Source organism: Harpia harpyja, chromosome 20 (genome assembly GCF_026419915.1).
Source record: "Harpia harpyja isolate bHarHar1 chromosome 20, bHarHar1 primary haplotype, whole genome shotgun sequence".
Taxonomy (NCBI): domain Eukaryota; kingdom Metazoa; phylum Chordata; class Aves; order Accipitriformes; family Accipitridae; genus Harpia; species Harpia harpyja.
This window is the reverse complement of record NC_068959.1, coordinates 18,097,731-18,118,789: the sequence shown is the minus strand read 5'-3', so window position 1 is coordinate 18,118,789 and position 21,059 is coordinate 18,097,731. Positions and strand designations below refer to the sequence as shown.

General features: G+C 38.1%; 1 protein-coding gene across 1 annotated transcript in view; it reads right to left on the bottom strand.

Moving 5' to 3' along the window:
• DOCK2 (dedicator of cytokinesis 2) overlaps positions 1-21,059 on the bottom strand; it is a 214,181-nt gene that overhangs the window by 129,309 nt on the left and 63,813 nt on the right. The window contains exons 26-27 of the mRNA XM_052772076.1: positions 12,574-12,722; positions 491-586 (exon numbers count right to left, since the gene is read on the bottom strand). Of these exons, the coding sequence (XP_052628036.1) occupies positions 491-586; positions 12,574-12,722 (245 nt within the window). The remainder of the gene's footprint in view (positions 1-490; positions 587-12,573; positions 12,723-21,059) is intronic.

Here is a 21,059-nt window from a genome sequence, read left to right as displayed (position 1 = left end):
CTCCAGAAACAGAGCCAGGAACGGCAGCTGTTCCACAGCAACTCTAACCCACCAAAAAGTAAAGCATGTGGAAAAACAAGAAGAAACAGAGCATCTAGCAATTACTTATATAAGCTATTCAGAATAGCTTTTTTTTTTAGTTTTACTTAGACGCTTCCACTTTAGATTAGCAGAAACACTATTTTTCAATGTGTTAAAGTGTGCCCTTCATGCAGGTTTGTAAAACATTCTTCTTTTTGCAAACAGCAATTAACTTTAGAGATACTGTCTGATTTTTTTAAAGAATGCACAAATCTTGCAGTATTCAACTGCACTTCAAAAGACACTAAGGTGGCACAGTTGAATGAAAAAAGAGTTAAGCTCTAGACCTTTTATTTTACATCTATGAAAGTCCACAAACAAGTACTCCACAAATACTGTATTTGCATTTTTTCAGGATAACTATAAAATTACTTTCAAAGCATTAAAAATACATTAAAATATTACTCACAATTAAGGGATCATCTCGTCCCATTGTAATAACCATTCTGTTCACTGTGCGTAATAACTGTACCATTATTTCTTGAATATGGTGATAAGTTGAGGCCTGTAAAAGAAAAAAAAACACTTTTGGTATTAAATCCATATCTCTTGTAAAAGAAAGAAGAAACCAATTATTTCCGTGCTGACAGTTCAAGTTGTATAATATAACCACCCTATTGAAAAAACAACACTAATTCTTGTTCACACTGCTCCTTAGTTCCAGCAATTTCAGTGGAATACTCATTTCAAGTGGCACAGTCCAATTTTACCCCTAGCTAACCCGTAACTGTTTGTTGTTTCAAACAGTCACTTCCCATCCCTCACTCAAGGGACTTGTGTCTTCCCAGTAACTGAGTAGCCTATAACTTAATAGCAACACTGTGGTAACAGATAAATGAGGCAAATTGTACCATAGTTCTCCACATCTGTCAATGGTCCTCAGGGTAGTCTGGAGCTCAGTAATGTTCTTAGCTTGCAGTCACATAGTATATAGTTATTAAAGAAGAAAGTTATCTTCATTTCACTTTGCAGCTCTGTGAGGGCACAAATTGAAGATGGTCTGCCCTTTGGCCCCATTGCCAAAGCACTGGTCAATCTGTCTGACTGAGACTACACTAGAGACCCACCACCTGTCAGCACCAAGTTTTGAGTGATCTTTGCAGCCCAATGGCAAATATTGACCAACTCACATCAAATGATAAGTACCTCTGGCACGTTGCCTGCAAAAGGACATTTAATGATTTATTTTAAAACACTGAGTAAAGTGGTATAACCTTATATTCACCAATTTCACTGACCTTACTCTGATCACTAGACAACTTTGGAAACTAGCATGCAACAATCAAAGAAAGAAAAACTCTAAACAAATTTCTATTAGACAAAAAAAAAAAGCTTACACCAAACAAGGCATCTCTAACGTCACACATAGTATGGAAAGAACACCACAATCACAGAACCCATTGTGATTTCTTAACAATATTTTACATGGCTGAGCTCCAATACCACCCCAGGCGAAACTGCTTCTGACTCTGTTTTTCCTCTGAGACATCCAACATTGTCTCCTTTCTTCATCCCGTTTTGATTAATGTGGATCAGGCTAGCATCCCTTGCAACAGAGACCTTCCTCATATCTAGCCATTTATTTACTATTACCATTTAGTCCTATTGTGTCCTTTGACTATGACATATGCAAGCTTAAATGATCTTCTCACCTGTCACAGCATTTCAAGTTACTATATTCTATAAATGAACGATGTATTCACAGAATAATTTGTTTGTGCTTGGTGTTTTATTTTTTTAATTTAAATTTCTCTGGTACGGTCCCGTATTTATAAAAAGACTACACCTGACAGTTGCTGCACAGAAGACACATTTGTTGAGTGCTTTCACAAAGCCACTTTCTCTTCCATCTTCTCCACTTCCCAATATGCATACCGTGAGTTTTAAGGCTTATGCCAATCATATAATACAAAAACCATACAGTGCATTGGCTCTTTGTATTTTAAATGCAATGGAAATAACAGTGAAATTAAAAATAAAAACCTACAGTGCATCTCTCCCCATATCAACTCTAATAATTAACCAAATACTCTTCTTGTCTTTATTTTTTCCTTCTCTTCTTTTTTTTAAATCACCTGAAAAACCTCTGAGAGAAAATTGCACTTTCTTCCAGTAAAACATAACCGTGCTTTGTCACACAGCGAAGCAAATTCTTCAGACTTATGCAAAGTTGTGATCAGAAAGACACTTTTCATTCAAAGAGAAACCATCAGAATCTTTTGGACTCTATGTTGCAGAAGCAGCATATCTTAGTTCTCCTAATGAGTGTATTGGCACAGTTGACCTCACAGTAGGAAAAGGAAAATCTAGCCTTGCCACTGGATTGTTGAACAGTGGCAGCCCTTGGCACCAGAGTATCTTCACAAGCTTTTCACTTTTGGGGTGTTCTATTATACAGCTAGAAAGCAAGACATCATTTGAAATATTCTTTGTAGATCAGTATAAATTTTATTGGACTAACAGGCTACACAAGCCACTCTTACCATCTCACGGATTTATCTTTCCAAGACTGTACTAATGCAATACAGATGCATTTAACTCAATCACAGTTTCTTCACTGCTGTTTTACCATACGATACAATAGTTACTGCACCCTGCTTGAAACTGAGAACAAGGGGCAGTGCATAATAGCAAAAAAATACAGAGAAGGATGGCATCTTGCAAGAAGCCATAAAAGGGAAAACAAGCACAGATGTTGACAGCGTGAGGAAGAGGGGACAAAGGATGTCAAAAAAGATGAGCCAACCATAGGAAAGAAATGCCACCAAGGTGCTTGAAATAGCATAATTTCTTAGACTAGAAAACATATAGAAGAGCTCTCTCATCCACTGCCTTCAGGACCTAAAATGCAACACATTTTCAAACCCTACTCTTCTACTGCAAACACTAGTGAAAACTACTGAAAAAAAATAATATTCCATTCAAGTATTGTCTTTATTGGAGTTTAGACATTCTCTACTTAACAAATAGAGATTACACAGTGAAAAAACGGACGAAACAGCAATATTGAGTACACAGACATGGAATTGTTTGGTAGCCTTACAGTGAAAACCATCTGCCTGCTACAGATGATTGCTTTTTTCATCAGGATTTTCTGTTTCTGTGAAAGGCATCCTATTTGTTCCTTGAAATTGAATGCTTTGCATATTCACTAGCATTACTGTAATGTCCGATGTGACTTTCAGGAAATAATTAGCTTTAAATAAACTACACTCTGTGTAAGTTTTTGATACATCTTCAGAGTACAGTCTTGACGAATGTTGTTTTATTTACAGAAATCTACACAGGTTTTCTGTTTTGTTTTCAAACCTTTTTTGTATATTTTTCTTGAACTTGGACTATAGCAATATATTTTATGATTGTGCACTTCTGTCCAAAAGCAGTTTGCCACCTCTTATTCCAGAGTATTGCAGTTATTAAATAATTTCAAGGCTTGCTTTGAAGTGTAGAACTTTTGTTACCCTTGTGCATTGGGGTACCAGTCAAAATTTAGCATTTTGGTTCAAACAAGCATTCTTGACTGATGGAAGAATGCATCCTAGGACAGCAGAGGACCTATGGCAAGCCACCTACCACAAAATATGTAATTTTACCAAGCTACCAGTTAACAGGGCAGTAGAGGAAAGGTGAAGCAACACAGAGTACAACACATTTATACAGTTATACACTCTGCCCCTGAATTTTTCATTTCTTATTTACACCAATTGGAAAATACAAACATCAAATTGATAAACTGCATTATTTGTATAACTTCCTCTCAATAACTACAAAAATTAAATACAGTAATTATGTATACCTTTATCTTAAGCATAAATCAAGCCCCTTAAAGTTATATGGCTACGCCTATATCAGCAGTTTGGTTCAGAACAATTTTGAGGCAAATCCCTTGATCGCTTCCATTTAACATGTACTGTGTCTGAGTGGTTTTGTTGCACACAAACTCAATTAACTCCAGATAAACTAGAAGCTCCTTGACAGTGCTAGAAATGAAGATATTAGGTTCTTGACCAATGTTTGGGTCACAACAACGTAAGGTCCCCCAGCATGTTTCTAAACTGCCTGCCTTCAGAAAGCTGAGCCATATGCATAATGGAGAGGTTTGAACTACAGTATCAGACCATATCTTACTCAATGTAAACTCCCAAGCCATGTACAACAGATCAGGCGCCCCACAACAAACCACATGTGGCACTGTAATACACTCTTTGCTAATGCAGATATAATCAAAACATCCTACACAGCCAAGGCAAAAAAGCACCATTAATGAGGAAGCCACATTAAACAAAATAAACATGGTATAGAGATTTTTTTTTCCTGATATTTCTTAATATTCACTTGCAGGTATGCAAAGCTACCTGCTATAACACTAGCTACCTTCTGACAACAGTCTAAAGCACTAAAACTCACAGCATGTAGTTTGCAGAGTGTACTTTCTTTTTACCCAGGAAAGATAATAGGTCTCACTGCAAGAACTGCAACACTTAAATAGCTTTCTGGTTAGAACTCTGTCCATGCAGCTACCATAACAAACCTAGAGATAAAAACTGGCATCTCAGCTGGAATTGTTATCTGCAGTGCTGCAGAAATGTTCTATGATTTGGCCTCTGTTACAATTCAAGATATATTCATTAATCATATCTGTTCTTATAATATTGCTTACCACTATAATTAAAAATACCCAACAGCCCAAAATTGTACACTACATAGTAGCAGTTCAGACACTTTCCTTGGGCACAGGAGAGTCACTTGTTCATTAGTTTGCCTTTTTTTTTTTCTTTTTTTTTTTTTTTCAATTCAAAGCTGAGCACTCTTATAATCTAACTTCACTTCCTCCCACATTTCAGTACGTGCTATATACCGTTATTAGTAACGGTTTAGAACATTACATAATGGTTTTAACAATTCCATGACTCCATTATTAGAGATGAGCTCTATTCTGAATTCACAAGTAGCATGTAACACACCTTTACTGGAAAAATTGTGACATATGCTCAAGCATACAAAGGTTACTTTATGCTAAGTCTTTGAATTTTTAGAGAAATGCCAGCAAATGAATTAAAATGGTTTCTTTATGAAACTGAGACCACCTTTCTTCTTGATAATCTAAGAAACAATTAGGTATTAAATACTGACATAGCTAATTTAACAAAAATAGTGTTTTCACACATTGCCTATACACAAGATTTCAGCTTTTAAGTAACAGTTTCTAGCTTCAGAAGACAGTCTAGCAACCCACTGTAACATGCATTTTCTTAGATCATATTTCACTTCACAAGGATGACCTATGTTTTTTAGTGAAACCTGGAAAACCCACCATTTGGTTGCATTCCATTTGGGTAAGCATAAGACTTTTCAGAAGCTAAATTAGCAACTTGTACTATATATAAATGCTCCCTTGAAAAACATGAATTGTATTATTCCATTTCACGGATTATGGTAATCAAAACGTACGCTTGTCTTCATCAATGAAAAGGATTTCCTAGGTGACCAAGTGTCCTGGTTTCAGCTGGGATAGAGTTAATTGTCTTCCTAGTAGCTGGTACAGTGCTATGTTTTGAGTTCAGTATGAGAAGAATGTTGATAACACTGATGTTTTCAGTTATTGCTAAGTAGCGTTTAGTCTAAAGTCAAGGATTTTTCAGCTCCTCAAGCCCAGCCAGTGAGAAAGCTGGAGGGGCACAAGAAGTTGGCACAGGACACAGCCAGGGCAGCTGACCCAAAGTGGCCAACGGGGTATTCCATACCATGTGACATCATGTCTAGTATATAAACTGGCAGGGGGATCGCCACTCAGGGACTAACTGGCCATCGATCGGCAGGTGGTGAACAATTGCACTGCGCATCATTTGTACATTCCAATCCTTTTCTTATTACTGTTGTCATTTTATTAGTGTTATCATTATCATTATTAGTTTCTTCTTTTCTGTTCTATTAAACCGTTCTTATCTCAACCCACGAGTTTTACTTCTTTTCCCGATTTTCTCCCCCATCCCACTGGGTGGGAGGGGAGTGAGTGAGTGGCTGCGTGGTGCTTAGTTGCTGGCTGGGGTTAAAACATGACACCAAGGCATGAAACAATCAAAGCCCATATATGGTATGCAGGTCAGCAGTAGGAAGTTCTCTCACAGAACTCAGATGCCTTCAGATTCATTGATGGGATGGATGGCACACATTGGTACACATAAATTACTTAATGGAAAATCCAAACCAAACAAAATTTCACTCTCTTTAAAAATACCTGTGCTGAGTAATAGCAGTTAGTGTTTGACTTAGCTTTCATGTTCTATTTAAATTTCTACAGGGTTGGGACAAAAATTGGAATAATTCTGTTGTCTTGGAGTCAACCATGCACTTCAGAATATGACAGAGTGCTCATTTATTTCGACAGTGACAAACATGGACTAACTGAATGGCTCCTTCAGAATGATAATATTACACAACCTGTACTTGAGATAGCCACTTGGAGATACTTCTCCGGTCAATTAATTTCAGCTGTCCCAGCTGTGTCCCCTCCCAAACTCTTGCCAAACTCTAGCATACTTCTTGGCATGGGAAACAGAGAAAGCCTTGACACCATGGAAGCACTGTTCAGCAATAACTAAAATTTTCACTGGTGTGTTATCAACACCATGCTGTCAAAAATTTAAACCACAGCACCATTTGGGCTGCCATGAAGAAAATGAACTCTATACCAACCAGATCCAGGATGCTCACTCTCTTATGCATCCAGTTCTCTAACTTCGTGCTCCCCCTCTGACACAAAAAAAGAGCACACGTGAGAGGATAAAGTTTGGCGTTTTTTTAAAGTGGCATAGTTCATAATCATACATTGTTCTGATGGAAAATTGTCTGCAGAAGAACTTAAGGTAACTGGCCCTAAAAGAACATGCAAGTTCCCTTACTAAATTCCTTTGAAATTCTCTTTTGCTAAAGTCATAAGATCGGCCATAAGTTAGGCAAATGCTTTACAAATTTCCGTACAACTCTAAAATGCTTCCAGACTTGTTTGCTAATATAATCAACAGCTTAAAATGCAGCTGCTGCCAATTACTGACTTTGTGCACAGAACAGGAAAATATTATACATCTCACTTCCACTTGTAGTCTCAAGCAAGATTTTATTTTAGATTCCAAAAGAAAGAGTTTACCATTACATTTAATCATGTAAGCACTATAAATAAAAACTTGTTCTGGCACAGTAAATATTAAACTATAGGATATATGTCAGATTAGAGACAAAGTCATCTTATGATGGACTGTCAGATTGCATGCATCAAAGTTGTTGTAAAGGGGGAAAAAGGGAAATGTTTTCAACTAAAACAGAAACAAAAAGGCAGGGATTTCACCACAACCTTTGTGAACGAATTACTTGCAGTTCTGAGCTTTAACTGTATTTCACAGGTGCTAAAAGCACAGAGTCTTAAGCTACGAAGCTAATTTTAGACATGATTCAATGTTATCTATGTGCAAAAGTTGTTTCCTGTGGAGGCAATTTAAAATCAAACATAAGCATCTCACCCAGATGCCAAACAATGACTGCCTATTCATAAAGTCCTTAACATAAACCAGAGTTCTTAACAATGTACCTGCTACCTGCAAAACCCCACAGCTACACAGCAGCTGAAGAGAAGAAGGATCTGATGATTCACATGTTCCTGCTCGCTAAACACAGTAGGGCAAAACAGTAGAGCAGAGCTGATAATATCACAATATCTTCTTTTTTTGATAAAGAAAATACATTCTTCAAAAATTCTGTAACAACTTCAAAGATCACCTCACAATATAAGTTTTGATCACACAAAACATAGAACAACTACTGCTGCTTCTTTTCTGTCCTTTGTGTATATTCTACTTCTGGTGATTTTCACAGAATAAATCTAACGCAAAAATATCAAAGTTAAGTTTACAAAAAGTTTTAAATTCTAATCCAAAACTGGATTTCTCTATTGAGTTGGAAAAACAGAAGAAATATGGACAAGATGCTGGTGTTTTCAAGACAAAGTTAAGCTTACAATTAATACTGTAAAGTGAGTCTGCCACTAATGCCTGAAGCTTTCTTCTCCAGCAGGTCAAATCATCCATTTTCTTAGAAAGTCACTGAGAGATACAGGAAATAAATTGTTCAATAGAAAATTGCATTAATCTTAAGGTTCGAGTGCAATCCCATAAGAAATAATTTGGTTAATTACCAAAACAATTCTTTATATCTAGATCACACTAAATAAAGGCATTCTGAAGGAGCCTACCTAAATACTACTATTATCATAATCTGGCCATCTAGTGAACCTTTTCCATTTGCCTGTACGAGTATGGGATACGAAGTATTTCCCATTGCAAGTCAAAACTTTATATCCTTGAAACAAGATTTTTCACTTTAGCTGGAAATTAAACATCTGTGTTACACTCCAGAAATCTGTACTGTCTCTTAAAGACAAATTACTGTCTGATGCCTTAGATACTGCTATATTGAAGGTGTTACCTTCCTTTGGTCTTTTTTTTCTCCTTCAGGTAAGTCATCTCAAAAGCAGATTTTTCGTACTAAAGCAGGACCAGTGTTTAGCACAGCTAAAATAATTTACCCATGGATTCTCTGTCAAGGAACGAAAAAGCTACTAGTGATAGTCATGCATTTGCTGTTGTAGTTAAAAAAACAGTCTTATATTTAATGACATATACCTTAATATATTCTAACATCTATACTGTCTCTGATCAGCAATTGTATTGCCAGAAGGCACGCCAGGGCATGTATTTTTCTCAACGGAAGCATCTGGTTCTTTTGTTTATGTCCCAAATATTCTACAATGTTTCTTATACTCATCAATATGATGCCTCCAAAGGGGTAGTCATATGCCGATACCACTACTGGATTTAAACCTACTCCAAGGGACTCTTCTCCTTACTTTAGAAATTCATCAGTATGTCTTGCAAACGCAATCTGTAGATAACTGCCACCCAAACATCTCAGAGAACCTCCAGTTTACAGATTACCTTCCTTAAAAGAAGCTATTGAAGAAATGCCACTTGTTTTAAACAAATGTGAATGTGTTTGGTTTTTCTAAATGCATGTGTTTTAAATTCTCGGCAATTTTCATGACATAGTGGGTTACGTGTTGCCTAAAAAGCCATTGTTTGTCATAAGGCAAAAAGGTTTGCCTGGCTACCTCCTTCAATAGCAGTAAAAGCACAGAATGCACTACATGCTTTTAGACAACATAATTCTATACAAATTACACAATTTTAATTGGATTGTTAAAAGACTGAAGTCCAAACATATGAAGAGTGCAACTACCTATTAAACCTCTGGTCTCCAGCTGTGTTTAAACATATACATCATACTGATTGGTGGAAAAAAAAAACCAGCCAAAAAATCCTATTATTAAAGATAACATTCTCCTCAATGATAAAATGCATTTGATTTTAAATACAGCTAAGCATTTGCCTAGTATCAAGGGAGAATACCTGAAGGAAAAAAAATTAAGAGCTTTTCAAAAGCTCTCAGCAACATTACACTAACCAAGCAGTTCTCAACTAAAATGTTCCCACATGAAATCTAAAGTATTTGTCTAGTTTTTTTTTCTTCAGTCCTTGAGCCATATGTACATTAACGCATTCACAGAACTGTCTAAAACCAGCAGTTACAAACCTCTCAAGCATGGAATTTATTGAAACAAACACTTGCTTTTCTTCAATCACCTTTGCACTTCATCAACACCTTACTTCTACAGACATTTCTATAGGAGATGTATCAGTTCAGATATAGGTCATCTTCCAGCCCTCAAGCTTTATGTTTTTACTAATATTGAGGAATAAAAAAAAGAAAAAAAGAAAAATCTATCTACACTTTAAAATGTTGGAGTTTTTTCCCCGCAAGATGGAGACTTACAAGCATTTCCAAAAATGAACAAAAATATTTATTAGCAAGAATTCTACTTAGTAACTGGTTTTATGCCAAGTCACACTTAATATATGAATAAGACACAGGTTTTCTTTAGAAACAGTAATTTGAGAAATAAATAAAATGGGATGCCTTTTAAAAAACTCTAAATTTTCAAATGTTTCTTCTCTGGAAAACAGCCCATTGCATTTCTACATCATTCTGGATATATCGGTTCCGACTCTTGGAAACTGGACAGGTTAGAATCTACAAAATAGTCTTCAAACTGCATGGGGCTACATATATGCATACCAAGCAATAAGAATTCGACTTCTTCATGCTGTTCTGCATATAGCAATGTAGTCACTCCTGCAAACATGAGCTACAAACCCTTATTTTCAGTAGGCACTAACAAGTCTTTGACATGTCAGCTACTGTTAACTATGGACAGCAACTGTTAAGTTTGAAAATAAAAATTTATGTGGTATACATGCAGAAAGTATTAATCCACCTTGCTTTACAACTGTTTCATCTTTTAAAGTATGCAGTAATGAAACTGGATTGCTTTACATTATAGCCCTATAAACTTACAACTTCACTCTTTGCCCTATCATGCTTTCACCATTTCTCTTATAAATTCCATTGGAAATTCAAATGTTCCAATACCTCTTAAGTATCACCTTGTATCAATCCCTCCTGAAGTGCTTATATCTAAAACAATGCGGAAAATAGCTCATAATGCACATGAAAAGATTGCCCTGTGCAAACAGACAAGCCCCTTCAGTTTCAAACTCAAAGATATTTATGCAACATGCTGTAATGATTTCATTACTAGAAAATGATCCAAGGATCCATAGTGAAAAACAACTAAAATGACAACTTGCTTTTATCCAAAGCCTGCAAAGTTTGAATGCACGTATCAGAAAACTACAGCTCAGGAGAAATCAGCACATATTCATAACAGAAATTACAACTTCCCTAATGCAATTAATTATGAGGATTTCTCAGAATAAATTCCTCAAATTATTGTGAAACTTCATCAAATAACCTAGTCCTCATTAAAAAGTGAGGGAGTAAAAAGTTGATTCAATATTCTCTCAAATGAGAAAAGCAACCACCCAGACGACAATTTCCACAGTGCAACAAAACTTCAGGAGCCTGAGAATGAAACTACAGACTCAAAATGAAGTATAGTAAAGAGTAATCTGTTTTGCACAGACATTGCTGAAAGCAGAAACCATAAGCTACAACATTTGTACACTGAAAAACATTTCTTTCAGAAACCACAAAGGTTTTTATAGAAGAAACGAGATCAAAATCGAAAATTATTCTGAATACTTAGAATAATCACAGAATCATTGAATAGTTTGGGTTGGAAGGACCTTTAAAGGTCATCCAGTCCGACCCCTGCAATGAGCAGGGACATCTTCAACTCGATCAGGTTGCTCAGAGCCCCGTCCAACCTGAGCTTGAAAGTTTCCAGGGATGGGGCATCTACCACCTCTCTGGGCAACCTGTTCCAGTGTTTCACCACCCTCACCGTAAAAAACTTCTTCCTTATTTCTAGTCTAAATCTACCCTCTTTTAGTTTAAAACCATTACCCCTTGTCCTATCACTACAGGCCCTACTAAAAAGTCTGTCCCTGTCTTTCTTATAGGCCCCCTTTAGGTACTGGAAGGCTGCAATAAGGTCTCCCCAGAGCCTTCTCTTCTCCAGGCTGAACAACCCCAACTCTCTCAGCCTGTCCTCAGGAGAGGTGTTCCATCCCTCTGATCATCTTTGTGGCCCTCCTCTGGACCCGCTCCAACAGGTCCACATCTCTCCTGTGCTGAGGACCCCAGAGCTGGATGCAGTACTGCAGGTAGGGTCTCACCAAAGCAGAGTAGAGGGGCAGAATCACCTCCCTTGATCTGCTGGCCACGCTTCTTTTGATGCAGCCCAGGACACGGTTGGCTTTCTGGGCTGTGAGCACACATTGTCAGCTCACGTCCAGCTTTTCATCCACCAGTAAGCCCAAGTCCTTCTCTGCAGGGCTGCTCTCAATCCCTTCATTCCCCAGCCTGTATTGATACTGGGGCTTCCCCAACTGAGGTGCAGGACCTTGCACTTGGCCTTGTTGAACATCATGATATTCACATGGGCCCACTTCTTGAGCTTGTCCAGGTCCCTATGAATGGCATCCCATCCCTCTGGCATGTCAGCCTGTCAGCTTGGTGTCATCGATACCGTTGATACTCAGCTTGGTGTCATAATATTCTAATTCATTTCAGTATGTATTCCGTTGAACTTGACCAGTCAAAACTAAAAGTATCTAAACCTCTGCCAGGAAAAAACACAGCAGCCTCACTACTTTTAATAATACTATGGTGATTTACAGCAGCTGACTATTTAAAAATACAAAATTGAGAAATAAAAAAAGATAGCATAGATTTCAGTACTTCACCTTCAATACCTCAACTGCCCTTTAACTTAAGTTTATGAAAAATAGGAGAAAAGTTCAATTTGCCACTGACTTGTATTAAAAATTTAGATGAGATTCATCAGCATCAATAATTTACTACCTAATCAGCTCAGGCTTACTACAGACTTGGACCATCTACATCACCATCAATACTTACAGCGTCTTGACGGCTCAGAACCTCCAGGATGCTATTGAGTAATTCAACACAGTACTTCTTCTCTTGGACCTGGAGCTGTTGATCATCCTTCTGTTCCAGTAATTCCTTCAGCTCTTTTGTAATCACAGGAAGCAGAATGTCCCTGCATTCTGAAAGAAAGGAAATTACCTTACGAACATATATAAATTAAATACTACTTGCAAATAAACCCTCTTCCAAACAGTAAAACACAATATGCTTTAACAGCTACAGTCCCTTCCAACGTGGATTTGTTGATTTTTCCAATCATGCCTCGGGGATACAAAAATATCACACAAGTTTAAGTCAACAGTATTTCTCATATATTAAAAACAAAACTTCCCGATAAAAATAATTTGTTTCAGTTAAATTCTGAAGGCTGTTTAGCTTGTCCCTGGCACTTAGGGACAAATTATTTACTTTACTTACAAAGCACCTGGAAATAAGCTATGTGGAAGTAGCGACAGGAGTTTAATGTAAGAAAAATACTATACTTATTAAATTATTCTTTCTGAAAATAAGAGGCAAACAGCAACAGAATTGTTCTATGTGCATAGTTTTGACACATACCTTCTAAGAACACATAAAAGAATGCAGACAAGGAAAAGAGTCTAATGAAAGGCCTATCAAGCCTATGAGAGCAAGAGCTATGCATACATTCATCCTTATTTAAATCTAAGGAAGCTGACACAAATAGTAATTTACATCTCAGTCTCACGTATATATTGACTTTTTAAGACAGAGTTGCTTTATAAGAAATGTCAGGAGGACAAGATACACAAATTTGAAATAACTTCAATGAAGGCACTGTCTATCTAGGAATAAAAGATGTAGAAGATTTTTTTTTTTCCCTAATTTAATTGATACATGCCACTGAATGATTTAAGTAGCAACTTACTTGTACAGTGAGTGCTATGTAATTAAAGAGAGTACAGCACAACAGTGTGAATAACACTGAGCAGATGCTTCAAAGATTTGCTACATTTATGAAAATAACCTAGGAAGAAAACAGAGCTAAATGTACTGTGATGGGTTAACCCTGGCTGGATGCCAGGTGCCCACCAGAGCCATTCTATCACTCCCCCTCCTTCTCAGCTGGACACGGGAGAGAAAATATAACAAAGAGCTTGTGGGTCGAGATAAGGACAGGCAGAGATCACTCACCAATTACCATCACAGAGAAAACAGACTCAACTTGGGGAAAATTAACTCAATTTATTACAAATCAACCAGAGTAGGGTAATGAGAAATAAAACCAAATCTCAGAACACCTTCCCTCCACCCCTCCCTTCTTCCCAGGCACAACTTCACTCCCAGATTCTCTACCTAACCCCCAGCGGCACAGGGGGACGGGGAATGGGGTTTACAGTCAGTTCATCACACGTTATTTTCTGCCGCTTCATCCTCCTCAGGGGGAGGACTCATCACACTCTTCCCCTGCTCCAGCATGGGGTCCCACCCACAGGAGACAGTCCTCCACGAACTTCTCCAACGTGGGTCCTTCCCACAGGCTGCAGTTTTTCACGAACTGCTCCAGCATGGGTCCTTTCCACGGTGTGCAGTCCTTCAGGCACAGACTGCTCCAGCGTGGGTCCCCCACGGGGTCACAAGTCCTGCCAGAAAACCTGCTCTGTGGGCTCCTCTCTCCACAGATCCGCAGGTCCTGCCAGGAGCCTGCTCCAGCGCGGGGTTCCCACGGGGTCACAGCCTCCTTCAGGAACCCACCTGCTCCGGCGTGGGGTCCTCCACGGGCTGCAGGTGGATATCTGCTCCACCGTGGACCTCCATGGACTGCAGGGGGACAGCCTGCCTCACCGTGGTCTTCCCCACAGGCTGCAGCGGAATCTCTGCTCCGGCGCCCGGAGCATCTCCTCCCCCTCCTTCTTCACTGACCTTGGTGTCCGCAGGGTTGTTTCTCTTACATATTCTCACTCCTCTCTCCAGCTGCCATTTATGTCTGTCCCAACTTTTTTCCTTCTTAAAAATGTTATCACAGAGGCGTTACCACTATTGCTGATTGGCTCGGCCTTGGCTGGCGGCGGGTCAGTCTTAGAGCTGGCTGGTATGGGCTCTCTCGAACACAGGGAAAGCTTCCAGCAGCTTCTTACAGAAGCCACCCCTGTAACCCCCCCCCCGCTACCAAAACCTTGCCACACAAAACCTCAGAATAAAATTTGTGTAGAACTACAGAAGCATTCTAGTCACAGACAGCGAGCTGAAGTTCTTACTCATTTCCATTCAATTGATTTCTTATTGCTTAAAATTGTCTGTCTTAACTCTGTGGAAAAATATTTATATTGCCAGTTGGATACTATTTTCTATCAATAACACATATCACAGTTTCTGGGGGGGGAAAAAAAAAAAAAGAAAAAAGAACAAAACTAGAAAACTTCTTAATTACTGCAAACAAAAATGAAAATGTGGCTTTTTATTTTTTCTTTCAAGAATTATTTAGAACACCTTTACCTGCACATACAGCATACTCACTGATAAACAAGTGGAGTGTGAGATGTGGTGAAACTGTACCCAATGTGATTTAAAACAAGTCAGGGACTCAGAATCCCCCCAAAATAAAGGTGCTAGTACAAGAAGACAGGAGGGTAAGAAAGAAAGAAAGAAAGGGAAAAAATGGGAAGTAGATTATGAATTTCTGAATTTTGCAGACGAAGCAACAGCAGCTATCCATACAGATTATTCTTATCTCAAGTAACATCTCCAAGCCATATAAAGCCAGGAACTTTTAATCACATCTAAGGGGTAGCATAATTTCTTCCCTCGTAAAGTATCTCTATTCTTGCTAATGCCAAAACATGAATAAAAAGCTATTTATCTGATTTTGTTTAACCCTTGTTCCAATCTACAAGAGAAATCTTACTCAATGACTAAATTATAAACTCACTAGTATAACAGCAGTTAAAGAACGTGTACCAACACAAGACCTGTTCAAAGAGCAGCATAAAAAGGAATTTCACACAGCTTACAGTTAATTTATGTGACCAATTCTGGACATAGACCAGCTTCCTGCACTTAATGCAGGCCACCAACTACCCCTCTGTTCCAGAAACCAAATTGCTGCACTTAGTAGAGCATAGTAGCAGGGCATACTAACACTCCTAATGCACTTCAGTGTGGATTTGTGTCCATGAAGACAGAGAAAAACTCCCCTCCAAAAGTCATCAATACTGATAGATTCATAGTCACCAGCTGCTGACATCAAACATTATACAGTTTTCTGAAACTGAGATGTAATTTGATAATTAGGAAATTCTTTCTTGATTTGCTCATATGAACCACTTCTAATAACTAATTATAAATGCAACAAATGCAGTGCCATTAGCTTCTTGACCAAAAACTAAACTAAAGAATGTTAAAAATTATATGCAATACCTTTAAAACTTGCTGAAATGTGATAGTACTTTTTTTTTTTTAATAAGGAAAGGGTTGCTACATTCAGTCAACAAATAAGTACAAGTTGTAAATTAGATTATTACCTACCTACTTTTGAAAAAGCTAGAAAACAAAGTTTAATTCTGTTTTCACTGCAATCTGTGGAAACTGTGCTTCAATACTCTAGGGTTATTCAGGGGAGAAACAGTTCATATTATGATCAGTTCAGTATTCATTTGTCAAGGTTCTGACCACTCCAAAAAAATTTAAGATATTTTTTCCTTTCAACATAACATTTATGGCTAATCAAGTTCCACTTCATGACAATTACGAAAAAGACCATAAGCGTATCAGTGTAAACACCTGCTAAACCCACTAGTATAAACACCCACTTCTCTAGAACAGCAATGACTGTTTCATTCCCACTGCAAAGTTGGGCTGAAAGAGTTATTTGTCAGCCTTTTAACTTCTCCATACAGTCCATATGCTGCCGGTACATGCATACTGAGGTACATGCAAGGAACTTGCTTATGAAGTTACAAGAGAGAAATTAAAATGGGACTGCAGTGGATTTCCGGTCTGTTACTGAAAGATGGCATGATTTAACAGATTTTAAAATAATAAAAAAAACAGACTCAACTGAAACAAGCAGTTCAGACTGGATATTACAAAACAATTCTTCCTCATGAAGACAGCCAAGTAGCAGAATGAACAGGATGCCCAGTCTCTGGCCTTGGAGGTTTTCAGGACTCAACTGGAGTAAGTCCAAAGCAACCCGGTCTGACCTCACAGCTTACCCCATTTTGAGTGGGAGATTGGACAGGACACATTCTCGGGTTCCTTCGAACTTGAACTATTCTATGATCCTTTATTGCAAAAATCACTAATTAATGGTAGCATAGTAGTAGCTTGGTGTACTGCAAATGACCAGCTGCTAATCCTCAGAAACAGAAGATAGTAGCCGACTACTGATAACAAGTACCAGCACACAGCAAGAAATTTACAGGAGACTGCTAGATCTTCAATCTTTGGAAGATGAATGGAGACTGTAGAAAGTTTGGAGCAAAGACACATCTCTACATATATACCTCTATACATAAATCATGACATTTTTAGGACTTGCCATTTTTTTTCATCCATAGACTCAAATATCAAGCTTTCCTATACCAGAAGAGACGACATCAAAACCATGACTCGTAAGACAGATGGGAGAAACCTATTCCTTGTCAATCAGTCCTTCGCACTTGCACAGCATCTGTAGAGAGCTAAAAAAAAAATTGCTTCACATATATTTAACCTGTATGAAAATACACATGAAGCAAGCACTGAGGGACATCAAAAACTCAGTTTCTCTTTTCTGATACCCGCTCTGCCTCATCCCAGTCTTCCTTTTCTGATTCTCTAACTGCATGCAAGATATGCTGAAGGAATGATTCATCACAAGCTAAACCTCCAATCTTTTCTATAGCATTGTGGATCCAATACACTAACCCAAATGATAGGCAATAAAGCTCATCTGCATACAGCGTCACTGTACATACTTGTCTGCAGTTGTATCTACATCTACACATGGCAACATTTTGTGTCACAAGTTCTCTTCTCTAAACCTGCTGTGTACAAACTCCACTTTCTGTAAGGATGCGGAACTATTATTCTAACATTCTGCAATAGACACAGTAACAGCTACAATGAACACAACATGAAGATGGACATATTTAGATAAACACATGCAACTTTTAACTAATCTGCAATCACAGGTCATAGGAATACAGATTCCAAATCAACACCCTGTAAGAAATTTAGCTGGCAACTGTCTACTTGTAGATACCATTCTTAAAACATTTCCACTTCAAAAAGATCAGTAGGAACTGCTATGCTAACAGGCCTGTTAATGACAAAGCTCAAAGTCATGTCAAATTATATATCTCAGCCACTTTTCACCACTCACAAAGAGGATGGAATGTTATATGCACATACAAGTTTAACATCTGCCAGGATAAACATACTTATTGCCCCCCCTCCTCCAAAATAATCTCCAGCTCGATTTTTAAGCCATTAAGTTCTCCCTTGAAATGTCTGACAGATAGCAAATATAAAAATTCTCTTTGGGTAGCCTTTACATTTTTAGGAAGCAACTAGATAATAAATCATAATAAAAATCTATACTTAACGAGCTTTATTTCAAAAGGAGAGACTAGACTGAACAAAGTCATTGATCAAGGTGAATCCTGTATTTTAGATAAAGTACATTTAAAATTTGTACTCATATAGAAAAAAAGTTAGGACTTCAAGGTAGGTATTATATGTATACTAATCACTAAATTACATCTGACTTCAAATGCCAGTGATGCCCATTTGACCAATAATCAGGAAGCGTAGAGGAGATCACGAGTTACAAGTTGCACTGGACACCTTAAAGAGGGATGGAAGTAAACTTCATTGAATTTAAAACTCCTCCATACCAGGGTTTCAGAGGCCATTTAAAACTTTTCCTACCAGAATGCAAAATGTCCACTGTTGTCTGTAACTCATTTAAAAACTACATGCACATGTATTTTGGTAAGAGAAATAAATCTTTGACATAATTCTTCTGCATAAAGCCATTCCATACTACTTAAACATTAAGAAAGCAAGACTTCTTGCATAGACAAAATTTTCCTATTGTACCAAGAGGACAGCTGAGGCAGAAGGTACAACTGATTTCCTCCAGTTTTAAGAGGTAATTACTCTGCAAGCATCATTACTCCCAGCTGTACTTTGCATTATAAATTAAAATTTGATCCATATTTGATACATACAGATTCTATTAAAAGGACTTAACATATACAACTGATCAGTTACTTACAGTGCATTTTCAGATGTGAACAATGCTGAAGCGTCAAGCTACGTGGAAATTCAAAGGTCAGTTAACAAGCCTTAGCTATATTATTTCCTTTTGATAAAAAACAAAACAAAACCCTGCAATTGTAATTAATGGAAAAATTGTTCAATATATTATTATAAGCAAATTGTATTTTTTATTGTTATTGTTATTTATTTTGGTTTAGGTTAAGGCTATATGCCTGGTTTTTTTGACTGGCTGCTAGGTAAACTCAGCTCCTTAGTTAAGGCAATACAGGAGAATTACTTTATTTTCTGTGTAGTAAACAACTCGGCTAATGTACATCTAGGACATTATTCATAAACAAAAGACAATAGTCTTAGAAAAGGAAAATTAATTAGGTTTATAAGATCCCCAACAGATGAAGTCATCCCATGAGAGGATGCAATTCCAAGATGTTCTGATGAACACGTACAATCAAAGTAACTGAAAAAGACTAGCATTTGTAGCAAACAAGCCCTGGTCTCAGCCTGAGCCTGCAGATGGACTAGTCATGCCTTCTCGTCTTTAAAAACCCTGTTACAACCATTTCTGGAACATTCTATGGAATATGAAATCCCTCTGTTATCTTGGGACAAAGAAAAGTTTATTGAATGGGTGTATAAATTCCAGATTATAATATTAATATCATTGCACAAGTTAAGTAAGCTAAATGAGCTCATTTGAGCATCAACAACTCATTGGCTAGGGAAAAGGAGAAAAAAATTAAGAAAATCATAGAAGACAGTAATTGAGAAAAGAAATAGCCAAAGCAAAACTTTCTGTTGTAGTATTTGATGATCTGGACTCATTACTGAGTGCACCCTCAGGAAGTCTGCAGATGACACCAAGTTGCGCAGGAGTATTGATCTGCTCGAGGGTAGGAAGGCTCTACAGAGGGATCTGGACAGGCTGGATCAATGGGCCAAGGCCAAATGTATGAGGTTCAAAAAGGCTGAGTGCCAGGTCCTGCACCTGGGTCACAACAACCCCATGCAATGCTACAGGCTTAGGGAAGAGTGGCTGGAAAACTGCGCTGCAGAAAAGGACCTGGGAGCATGGGTCCACAGCTGGCTGAATATGAGCTGGCAGCATGCCCAGGTAGCCAAGAAGGCCAATAGCACCCTGGCCTGTATCAGAAATAGTGTGGCCAGCAGGAGCAGGGAAGGGACCATCCCCCTGTGCTTGGCACTGGTGAGACTGTACCTCAAATACTATGTTCAGTTTCAGGCCCCTCACTACAAGAACGACACTGAAGTGCTAGAGTGTCTCCAAAGAAGGTCAACGAATCTGGTGAAGGGTCTAGAGAACAAGTCTTACGAGGAGCAGCTGAGGCAACTGGAGTTGTTTAGCCTGGAGAAAAGGAGGCTGAGGGGAGACCTTACCGCTCTCTACAATTACCTGAAAGGAGATCTTAGCAAGCTGGGTGTCAGTCTCTTTTCCCAAGTAGCAAGTGATAGGACAAGAAGAAACTGCCTCAAGAGTTATCAAGCACTGGAACAGGCTGCCCAGGGAAGTGGCTGAGTCACTATCCCTGGGGGTATTTAAAAAACATGTAGATGTCTTAGGGACACTTAGGGACATGGTTTAGTGGTGGATTTGACAGCATTAGGTTTATGGTTGGACTTGATGTTATGGGTCTTCTCCAACCTAAATGATTCTATAATTAAGCAATCCACATAAACACATCTGCTCACCCCTGCCCCACAAAAGCTCAAGACAGATGGGGGAGAGACACGGTGGGGGAAGGCAGATGCCTGTTTAAGTACTAGCTGCTTTTTTGCTTGATAAATGATGTGATAACATTACCAAAGACAGATAACACTCTTTCTTAATGTTCAAACCCATGAAAAAACAACTGTTCTGACTGGCTTTTTTTCTAGAAGCCAGAATAAAACACGTGCTGTCCCAAACTGTATTTGAACATATAAAACATCAACATACAGTTTGAGTATCTTGCATTTATTTCATCAAGGTCTGTCGAAAGACGTATTGTTCTACATATTTATCAACCCCAAATTCCAACACACCTCTCAAAGAGAAGTTCCCTGGTAGCACCTTCCTGAATAAGGACAGGGAGATTCATTCTCGTAAAAGATTAAGCAGTTACATGGTTTTGGTATATGGTTTTGGTTATTCACCTTATTCTCCTTCAGAAGATATCTAATGATTTCTTCTGTACCAGGTAAGTGAAATTCAATCTCTAAAGTCATTAATGCAA